The sequence below is a fragment of the Pinus tabuliformis genome, chromosome 7 (genome assembly GCF_031772625.1).
Source record: "Pinus tabuliformis cultivar Carrire ecotype Pingquan chromosome 7, CPIR1, whole genome shotgun sequence".
In the NCBI taxonomy this organism is placed as follows: Eukaryota; Viridiplantae; Streptophyta; class Pinopsida; order Pinales; family Pinaceae; genus Pinus; species Pinus tabuliformis.
Genome location: NC_142293.1, coordinates 699,803,300 through 699,815,056, shown reverse-complemented (window position 1 = coordinate 699,815,056; position 11,757 = coordinate 699,803,300). Strand labels below are relative to the sequence as shown.

The 11,757-nt window shown below is 37.0% G+C and overlaps 1 protein-coding gene across 1 annotated transcript; it reads left to right on the top strand.

Annotated features, from left to right (window-relative positions):
* The first annotated feature begins 4,950 nt into the window (after positions 1-4,950).
* On the top strand, positions 4,951-6,600 carry LOC149249440 (peroxidase P7-like). Its single transcript, XM_089456254.1, has 4 exons — positions 4,951-5,366; positions 5,478-5,669; positions 5,780-5,945; positions 6,057-6,600. The coding sequence occupies exons 1-4, from the start codon at positions 5,157-5,159 to the stop codon at positions 6,452-6,454; spliced, it is 966 nt and encodes a 321-aa protein (XP_089312380.1). The 5' UTR covers positions 4,951-5,156; the 3' UTR covers positions 6,455-6,600.
* Positions 6,601-11,757: the final 5,157 nt, after the last annotated feature.

The window sequence follows — 11,757 nt, the reverse complement described above, 5'->3', positions numbered from 1 at the left end:
CATAGGAATAACTATACATTAGAAATGGATTCTAGTAAGGTGAGGGTGGATTTCGAAGCAAGACCAACCTGAAACCATTCAAGTGCAAATTATATATCATTTCCCAAATCGAGTGTTGCAAAATTACAGGTGATGCACAAATACCTAACATACCTGCAAAAAGGCAGAGAAAATGTTAGTATAACAAAGAGATAGAATCCCTTAAAAATTGCCATGGAAAAACATTGCAAATAGAAGATTAGAGGGGTTGACTGGGGCAACCAGGAACCTTAAATGATGAGACTAGTCGAGGGAGGGTTGCCAAAGACCAAATGCATACAGGAGAGAAGCATCTGAGTTCAAGACGAAACCCTCAAACATAACTTACTCGAATAACTTCTAATCATGGTATAATGTGTGAACTAGTGCATGGGAAGTGACATGAATGGAATGTCAAAGAAACAATGATTGTGTTCTCTGGAGTTATTCCAGTTCGCCTCTGCACAGGAAACATTAACATCAATAATCATGAAAATTGGAATATAAAGTCAAAGCAATCGGATGGAGAGAAACTCGACCGAGGCCCAACAAAGACACATATCTAAACCGATGTAGAGGGGTTGCTATAGACAACATGTTGTGTCCCCAGTTTCCATGCAAGATGTTTGGAATTCTTCAAGGGTTGTAGTGAAATTACAAGAAAGGGATAAAACGAAATCGTAGATGGTAGACAAAAGAAGACCAATTCTTGAGAAAATCTAGAATGCATGTATTCTCCTTGGTGTACAGTATTAGACTAGTGGGGAGGCACACAATGAAGGGAGGAATTGTGTGAAGGCACAATGAGCTGAGGTATGGGTAGAAATTCCCTTGTCTGAGCGAAAATGGAGCAAAAAAAAGGAAGCAGGAATAGGACTAGATCACCAAAAAGGGTTAGGGTTATGAGTAGGATCATAGCCATATGTTTGATCCGAAACCTCTAGATCATAGATGTGCCCTTGAATAAATAAACATGTAAATCTGAGCCCTGCCTTAACTCCTTCTCATGGATTGTGCATAGGTGGAGGCAAAGCAGTGGTTCGAAGTCTATTGGAAGGACGACTCATAAGTACCAATGGTACAAGGTCAGTAGATAGAGTAGATCAATCAGAACGTGTGGACAACGAGTGCCGTTAAGGAATAGGGATAGGTGTGATGCCACCTTGTCCATGAATAACTGAGAGACCCTAGATCCCGAACCTTCAACTGTCGAGGTGTAAATGAGTTGTAAGGTACTACCTCTAACCAATAAATGAAAACATATTTAGTCCCCAGGGGTGCACCATAATCGAGATATAACGTTAGGGAAGATTAATGATGGACACGAACCTCACAATGAAGATATTCATGAAACTTGTGAGGGAAGGTTTTTGAAAGTCTTCATAAGGTGGTGCATTACTAAAACCCCTTTCAACTTTATCCATATATGAATATAGTACATAAATTTCAAGAGAAAGAGAATCATATGTAGAGTATACATTAAAAAGACAATGCAAAGAAAAAAAATTATTACTAAAATTGATGTATGTGTTGAGGTTTGTTATAAATGGTATGAGAGCTAGAGTTCTACTCTGGAGCCTGAATAGGGCCATCATTATTAATAATTATATGCGAAATATTAGTTGTGTGAATTATTCTGATGTATGTTGGGTGGTTTTGCAGTGAATCCGAGTTACTGAAAAACGATGGAATAATCTCTGCAAGATAACATAGGTGGGGAAGAATTGTATGTGGAACTGGGGGAAGAAGGTAGTACCACCTTATCTTCCTAGTTTGTAGATATGGTGAAGACTCTACAACTAGAGTTAGCACAACTCTGTAGCAGTAATGAGAAACTTTCGAAAGCCAGCGAGGAGCACGAAAGCTTAATTAGAGACTATACTGAGAAGTCTAGCCACAGGAGTGTGGATACATAGGGTATGAAGAAGATAGATTCTGACAAGTCAGAGAATGGAGGAGATTCTGATCCTGAGTAGCCAAAAGTGCATAAGAAAAGGAGAAATTAAGAGTTACAAGGAGAATTTAGGAATATCAAACCACAAGTGTTTGATGGAGGGAAAGAGGAAGATGTCAAATAATGGTAAGCCTACACTGTGGTGGGAGGAGAGGAAGAGTGTTCAAATGTTAAAGGAAAAGACGATTTCATGGGAAGAATTTCAGAAGCAATTCAAGTCACGCTATCTGAGTGAACGATATTGTGATGACCGGGCTTAAGATTTCCATGAGCTGAAGTTGGGGAAACTGACCATGGATTAGTTTGTAAATAAATTCACCAACTTATTGAGATACGTGTCTTATTTGAAGAAGGAAAAATCCAAAATCCAACAGTTTTTGAATTGTTTACGAGTCTCCTATAAGGAGAGAATTTAGTTTGATAACCTAAAGACCACGGATGAGGTGGTCAAGATGGCCAGGTTGTGCTATCAGCAATGAAAATTAAGAATGAAGGTGGCAAGTTATGGAAGATTAAAGAGGGCAGCAGAGTCGATGGGGGCATGAAAAAACAAAAACCACTCTACTTGAAAAAATTGGTAGAAATCATCAAAAAAAGAAGGGGGTCAAAGGGGAAATATATTTACCTGCTGAGTCTTATACTAGTTCGAGGATCACAGAACAAAACAACAAAAAACCAAGCAATTGTATAGAACCGTTAAGATGATGGGGATGTGGGAAGGCATATAGATACGAGATTGTCCACACAATACAGGTCTTTTGAGAACATATAGGTAGTTCATGAGGCAGTCACCGTCAATGATGTTGCAAGGAATATACTTAGAATCAACGCAGCCTTGGAGAATTGACAAGTTGAACATTAGGCAACAATGCTGGAAATTGAAGGTAATATACTAAACCAACCTGTGCCTATTTTGATATATCAGGGGCTAGTTTAAGTCATATCAGTCCTTGAATTGTAGAAAAGTGCAATCTGAAAACATAAAAGTTAAAAAATGTATGGCTGGTTCAACCAGAAACCGAAACCAAGAGGAAAGTGACCAAACATGTGAAACAATGCTTGGTTGATTTTAATGGGTATTCCTCAATGGTGGGTTTGAACCTTCTCCCTCTTGGGTCATATGATTTTTTGATGGGTATGGATTGGTTAGAACAAGAATTCACTGCTATAAATTGTTTAGAAAACACAGTGGCATGTGAAAATGTGTATGGAGTCACTAAAATAATTAGAGGAAAAGCAAAACCCATATCAATCTGGCATATTCTAGCGTTATAGCTGAAAACAAGTGTCAGGGAAGGATGCCAACTCTACTTGGCACAGGTAGAAACCAGAGAACAGTTGGTTGAAAAAGAAATTCTGGAGATAGTATCGGTCACTAAGGAGTTCCTAGATGTATTTCGAGAAGAGATTCCGAGATTACCCCATCTTCATAAAAATATATTATGACATATTGCTTAAAAGATGAAAGTATCTTTCAAACCCATTGTGTGATCTAGAATACAAAATTTCACATTCTAAGAAAAGATATTAAAAGCCATGTGAAATTATAAGAAGAGATATTAAAGCATGTTTTAGTGGAATAATAAACCAAAAATAAATAAATAAATCTTAAGAAGAATCAAGAAAGATGGGAGGGATTATGGCTTTAAAAATTAAATAAATATTAAAATTTTAATCTAATTTAATCTCTAGGAAACTGATATAATATTAATATAATTAAATTAAATTTTTATTTTAACAAACTTTATAATTTTTAATATTTGGTTGATTAATTAATATAAAAGTGTAATAGATAAATAGAAATTTTAGGAGATAAAAGATAACAAAAAGAGTTATTAAAATATAAGAATTTAATGTTATCAAATATATTTTTAATTAACTTGGATAAATGAGATGAATGTGTAATTAAGTTAATGTGATTTTTTAATTGTTAAATTATTATAATTAAGTTTTTTAAAATTTATTTTGTTTTGATTTTTAATTTAAATAGAGATTCATTTTAACTATAGATTTAATAAGTATTGAGAGGGATCAAATCTCTTGTAATGCATGCTTGACAAGAAATTTAATGAATATCACTCTTGCTAGATAAATTGCATTTTTAAATACATAAATATATTCAACATCTTGAAATTTAAGAAAACTTGAATTATATATACTACACAGTTTAAAATTACAATTCCAAACAATTATTTGTTAAATTTAGACAATATTAACCTAAAAATATTTAGGTTTGCATTTCATATTTGATTCATTCCACACATTTAACTTTGTTGCCACATATTTACATTTACATTTCGTATTTGATCCATTCCACACATTGAACTTTATGGCCGCATATTTGCATTTACCTTTCGTATTTTATCCATTCCACCCATTTAACTTTGTTGCACAAATTTGCATTAGCGTTTCGTATTTGATCCATTCCACACATTTAACTTTGTTGCCGCATATTCGCATTTACATTTCGTATTTGATCCATTCCACACATTTGGCTAAGTCGGAACAACGAATAGCACATGACGTATTGAGGTCACAATTGGAATGTCTACTTTGACTATTCAACTGTGGACTTTGGAGGATTCTTGTGTCATATTTGAAAATGATTGCCCTGTATTTAATAAATAAATTAAGGACAGAGATTGAAGCTGTCAAGCGAAATATATATACAGATATATATCGAAAGGGTTTTTAGACCGAGTCCGTGATTGACACTGGATATATATGACTATTTAGGTGTTTAGGCCGAGTGGTATATGACTATTTCGGCCCGTGTCCGTTCTTGGACACTGACTTGGTCTGGAGCAGGAGGCGGTGGGACCTCACTGTTCTTTGCCCTTCGGCGGCTGCGCGCTTTGGAATGAAGAAGCCCACGCGTTTTACTTCAACACCCCAATCTATCTTCTCGTCAACACTCGCACTAGTATAAATTGATGAAACCCATCCATACCCATATTCATTCCAGAACGTGTGTTCCCGATCATATAATTTATCCCTACTTGAATTATCTCCTGCTTGCACAATCATCTCCATCTCCAGACTGCAGCAAAATATATATATATATATATATAAGCATTATTAATTTGATAGGATTGCATTGAACAACCATCTCCATCTCGCGGTTAATTTTCTTTCTATTTTATTGCATTGGATTGGATTCAAGAACCGCATCTCTCTATCAGCTATGGCTTTGCCTTCTCTTCGAGTGATTTGGGGATTTGTCCTCTTGCTCATCCTGGCTACTGCGCACGCACAACTGACAGCCAATTTTTACAAGGAATCGTGTCCTAATCTCGAAAATTTGGTGATAGATGTGGTGGCCCAAGCGGTGAGGAAGGAAGCTCGAATGGCTGCATCTCTGCTGCGCCTACATTTCCACGACTGTTTTGTCAATGTAAGTTATACTCCTCGCACTTCTGCTCCTCACACATTCTCTCTCTCTCTCTATATTTTTATTGGCTATAGATAGATAGATAGTAATTCATACGAGTGTTTGAGTGAACAGGGGTGCGATGGTTCCATTTTGCTGGATGACACCTCTTCATTTCAAAGCGAGAAGAATGCGGGCCCTAACGTCAACTCTACGCGAGGTTTTGAAGTCATAGACGCCATCAAGTCCACGGTGGAGAAAGGATGTCCTGGTGTTGTATCCTGCGCCGATATTCTCACCATTGTTGCCCGAGATTCTGTGGTCTTGGTATAAATATACAACCTCATCAATATCAATACACTACTCTTAAATATGATTATATATTTAAAGACATGCAATTAAGGCTTATCATGCATATATATTGTGTATTTGCGTAGAGCGGAGGCCCTTATTGGGAAGTGGTACTGGGAAGGAGGGACTCCACAAGCGCTAGTGTAGACACCGCAAATACAGATATTCCTTCTCCAGCATTTGATGTGAATCGACTTGTTTCCACATTTCAAAATCAAGGCCTTTCTCCTCGAGACATGGTTGCACTTTCAGGTACATACTAGACACACGGTCCACATGAGTATATCAATACAAAACCTATAGGTATATTGAGCTGTGGAACAATTATAATTAACAACATCGACATGTATATATATTGTACAGGCGCTCACACCATAGGACAGGCACGCTGCGTAGTTTTCAGAAACAGAATCTACAATGAAAATACGACCATAGATGGGCGATATGCGAGTGTGGTGCAGGGGAGGTGTCCCACCTCTGGAGGAGATAACAACTTGTCGCCTCTAGATTTTGGTAGTGCCACCAGGTTTGACAACCGCTATTTCACAAACGTGGAAGCAAAGAGAGGGCTTCTTCATTCCGATCAACAACTATTTTCGGGTGGGGACACTTCTATAGCCTCCATTGTCCGCTCCTATGCAGCGAATCCTGCAACGTTTTTTGACGATTTCCAGCGAGCCATGATAAACATGGGAAACATCAAACCCCTCACTGGTACCAACGGTCAGATCCGCACCAACTGCAGGATCGTAAACAGTTAATTGCAGCCGATGGCGATTCATCCGCCCGCTCTACCCTACGGATACGTATTCTTTTACAAAAGATTCATAATATCCCTGCATATTTGTAATATTCGCGGTTGTGACTAAATTTATATGTTACACATTCTTTCCAACACGTCTGTTACATTATTTATTTATCTATCTGCATTCTCATCCTCATTTTCAGCTCTAAATAAATAAAGCAAGATTATTAAATAATTTGGCGTCACTCAACGATAAAAAAAGTCCCACGCTGCATAAATAAATAATGCAAGAATTTTAAAGAATTTGGCGTCACTCAACGTTCGAAAAGTTGCACGCTGCATAATGGTGATACTCCATATTTTCAATGTCTACAATTATAAACAAAATCAGAGGCCAAAGACCTTATTAACGTCTACTTTTTTGCCTGCACTTACCGAATCTAGTGCCGTGACGTTCTTTTGGGTACAAAATTAGTTTTTAATTTTGGGTACAAAATTAGTTTTTAACTCAGATTGTGTTCCATTTATCTAAAACAAATCCAACCCATTAGCGCCTGTCATACATTGGTGGGACTGGTACTTGCCATGTAGTACGTATTATGGTATTAATTGTAATTCCGTTCAACTCGGGTGGCAATATTATGTCGGAAGGCACACAACCGTTTACTATTACTATTTCAGAGAAGCTTGGGGATGGGGGGTGATTTTTGTGGTTGCAATTTGTTGGTTGGGAGGAATGTGTTGGTTGCTACTATATTTTCAAGTGGTTAAGTAAAAATAATACTATATTTGTTTTATTATTAGGAACTTTTGGTTTTGAAATGTGTATTTTCTAAGTGGCATTTAGCATGTGGGTGTTTGCATTAACAATGAACAATAACTTGACTATTTAGTGAATAGAAAAAGTAAACAAATAATTAACATGCAATAATACATATATAGTAATTCTCGTGAATGCATGTAACTTTTCACAACAAGTATGGATACATGTATGTTTCATAGTAAACAAAGAATATATGTGTGTGTGTGTGTTGAACAAGGCAAACATAGGTATGGATATTTTCTATATGAGGCTCAGAATTTATAAATGAATAATCTATGTCAGAAAATTCTACATATAGTAGTATTTTGGACAAGTATTATTTATTTATTTATTATCATGAAGAATGAAAAAAATGGAAAATCTATAGTTGATTTTATTACAAGCTATCATATAGACAAATTGAAGGATTTAAGTAGGTTTAGAATGCTTGTAAGCTAGCATGGAGGGATAACATTTGTATTAACTTTCAAACACGTGTAGTACCCACTTGACATGTAAAACACTCTCAAGAATTAGTTGCAAAACGAACTTGTATAGGTGCCCTACAACTACCCTTTTTTGCACAAAGTCTATTGAGAAGAATTATGAGCTTTGACTTTGACTGAGTGTTTAAGGAAAGAATTATTGATGGAAACTTAGACATGACAAAATAAAGGGAGTATCTATTGTTAAAACAAAGAACTATTTAATCAATTAAAGGAATAATGGTACATAATTTGGTTGAATATCATGTTGAAATAGCCATAGAAGTAAAAAAAATTACAAATAATAAGTGCAGACACACAAAATAATATATTCAGATTACCTTCTTAAACCATATAGATTAACCATGCATAAATGAGTAGTTATGAAAATAAGAATACATTGGGTAATTATAACTTTTGATCCAAGAGATAAGTGGTTCAAAAATATACAACCATTTCCTCTACAATATACATTCACCAGAATCAAAAACCCTTTTCGAGATGGTATATTGGGGTTTTGTGCGTCAAGTATCATCATAATAATAACTAAGGGAATGGATCTATAATACCCTTTAATATCTAAAATGGAAACAATGTTTCAAAAAGATAATTTACCAAAATGTCAAGGGATAATTTCATGGCTCAAAACCCTAGTATCGAGAAATAGAGAAGAGAGAGAAAAGAAAAGAGAAAATAAAATTTGATACTTGGTCAAATATTTTGCATCAATATCAAGCCTTGATACCAAGCCAAAAAGGGTTTTCCTTGACATATCCCCAAAGAAAAGAAACACCAGACCCCCTACTACAAAAGAATGTTCATCGAAACTTTGGTATGTTGAGCTTTATAAGCATCCATTAAAGAAATACTTCATAAATTATGCATTGGTGTTGCTGACACTCTCTAGGATTTAATACTACTTTTGTTTAGAGAACAATATATCCTTCTCCATCATGTTGTGGTAAGCTTGTATGCATCTTGAATCTTGTCATGGGATGGAAGAACCACCTTGCAAGCCACTTTCCTAATTTTATAGATAATCTCTGAAGGGAAATAGAACTTTGTTTCTTTCTTTTGAGGTGTATTTTTATTTGATCAATGCTTGGTTATAGGGCTAAGGGAAGCAAACACTTGAACCCCTACTATAAAAGAATGTTTAGAGGGATGTTTTTTTCTTGTCACTTGATACTATATTGACTGGTAGCTAAATTGACCTCTAGTGTGTGGAGAGTGGCTTCTCTAGTGTGTAGTGCATTATTCATCACTTGAACCGTGGAGGTTCCTAGTAGATATGATGCGATTAAAAATGATATTTTTCCATATACATATTCATATGGGGTGTCATTTTGTTAGCTCTATTATAAGACATATGGTACAACCTTCTGTAAGGGGAAACCCTTATGCTCATTGGTGTGCTTTTTTAGAAGAAAGGAATTGCAAATAAAGTTCATAAGCACTTGTTGGCCACTTTAATTTGACCATTTTCTAGAAGGTGATATCAGTAGTGCTCATGTTTAAATCACATATATAAAGTTTAAATAACTCCTAACAATATTTAAAATTATTAAAATCATGTGGTTTATTATTCATGAGCAAAACTAGACCACCAAGCCCAACCATGATTGGGATTGGGTGTAGGTAGAATTTGATCTAAAGGAAAGATTATGGAAGAAAGTGAGTTGGAATATAGAAGTTGCTCCTAGATGTAGAATATAGACTATTAGAGAATCCCCTTCAGATGTTATGGCTTCCATGAACTTGGCCACATTAAAGGATAGTGCAATAAACTATTTTTAGATAAGGTCCCCTTTGGTAAGAAGATGAAATCTAGGGTTCCATACTCTCACGAGAAAGAATTGATTGCCATGATGAAAGAAATAGTGGATTTTGTATTTGTTTCAAATGGCTCGATGATCACCCTCTCAAGCTCTCCTCTGATTTCTAAGGCTTAAAAAAGTTTCTAGATCTCTAATTTCATGCTAAAAGTATGGAGATAATTATGTTCAAGTATAGCCTTCTATATAAATTTCCTCAGGAGGACATTGCAACCACATATGGAAAAATTAATCCCATTCTAGTGGAAAAGGACTAATGATGGGTTAAAAAATCTAGGATGTTTTGTTGAAACCAAATGCATATTATTTCAGGGATTATATTTGGTTATATAAAAATGTTGAGGCTTGGATTTCTTTCTAGTAAACTATTTGGTTATTTAGGGGTAGGTGGTTGTCCAGTCCTTCTCAATTTATTATTAGAAAGAATTCTCATTTATTTAATATACGTAGGAAAACTTACGTAGGGGTCATGATGAAAATACAAGTTTTTTTATTTTTTCATGGTCTAGAAATAAGAATAAGGATGACAAACCACTGGATAATTGGCCAAGTATAGTTGAGCCCAAGAGCTTAGGGTGGTGGTGTTGGCTTAGTGGGGCCTGACCCAGGTTTGAAAGTGATTTAGCCAAGCAAATCCTGGTACTACTGGCCCTTTCGGCAACAATCCGTGGAGCGCTGACTGAGGTCTCACCCGAAGTAGTATGGGAGGGTGCTAGAACAAGGTTTCTGCACCATGGGGATGTCTGATATGAGGTGATTGGTACGTGGTCCACCCTTCAGACTTACTGCGCTACGTGCACCTACAGGGACCCCGAGCCTTATGATACTATCTTCGTGTAGGTCTAGCCGCAGCGCAACCTCTGTTATTTACCCAAGTCTTCCTTAATTAGTCTCTGTTAGCTGATTACTTAGATTAAATTTAGATACAAGCAGTCATATGAGTGTTCATCAAGTGCGCGCAGTAGATAAACAGAGTAAAAGCAAAGAATAACATCAACATAAAGATCCCAAAATAGATGCACAGAATAAACTTATCTTTATTATCCTTCAATCCCAAGTACAGACCCAACTCCGTCCTGCGCACTCAGTTGCAGGGGTCCGAGCACTCAACTGCAGACTCTACTAGGCCTCTATGCACTCAGCTACAGAGCCTCTTCCTACTACTACGACCCAGTACACTTCAGATTCCACTCTAGGCTCTAACCATGCCTTCGTTATTCTATCTATTCTCTATTATGCTTCAGTTATCTTTACACTTAGAGCCTCGCTCTATTTATACAATCCCATGGTCCATGGACCATGGGTAGGCCGACACAACTTTATATTGAATTACAATTCTTAGGGCAGACAACCCTATGACTCGATTGTACACTTTGCCCCTGTACTTTCCGGAGTTCTACACCATCTTTGACCAAAACTTGGGCTTTGAGCCCCAAAACATGCTGTGGGGGATCCCATGCCGAACAAGCCCCCAACACAATCATCGTGACTCATCCCAAGTCACTCTGCTGGTGCAGTGATCTTGGCACTGGGCCCCTTGAACAGTGTTTGTGCTGCGCGAAGGTCCACAATTCATTATTCTACCATCTGCTGGATATACTCCGTTTCTTCTTCTGAATCATCTGCGTCTGACTCGATTCTCTTCTTTGGTACCAGCTTCTAGGGATTGTGTTTATAGTCCCATGCCCCTGTCCAGCTCCTCGGGTCGGAAAGACTATGCTTCGGTCGGTTCCCGGGAAGGGTTCTCCATTAATTTACTTTTCCTGGGAAGGGTTCTCCATTAATTTTGACTAGCTGGACCATGCCTCCGTCTGTGACCTCTTTTACCACATATGGTCCCAACCAGTGCATTCTGAATTTTCCACGAAATTTTTCGAACTTTCTATCATACATCATCACTAAATCATTTACCTTGAAGGTGCGCAACTTGACATGGCGGTCATGCAAAGCTTTCTCATGCTGCTTTTGTACCTGTTGGTGAAATCCTATCAAAAATAGTTCTTCATCGAGTTCTTCTAGTTTAGCGAGACTTTCTTCCAAAGCTTTGCGGTCCATCATGCCTTTGAGCGCTGCTATTCACAAACTAGGTATGATGTATTCCATCGGCTTGACTGCTTCTGTACCATAGACCGATTGAAATGGTGTCTGTCCCATCAATTTCTTGCACGTTTTCCTGTACACCCATAACACAACTAGT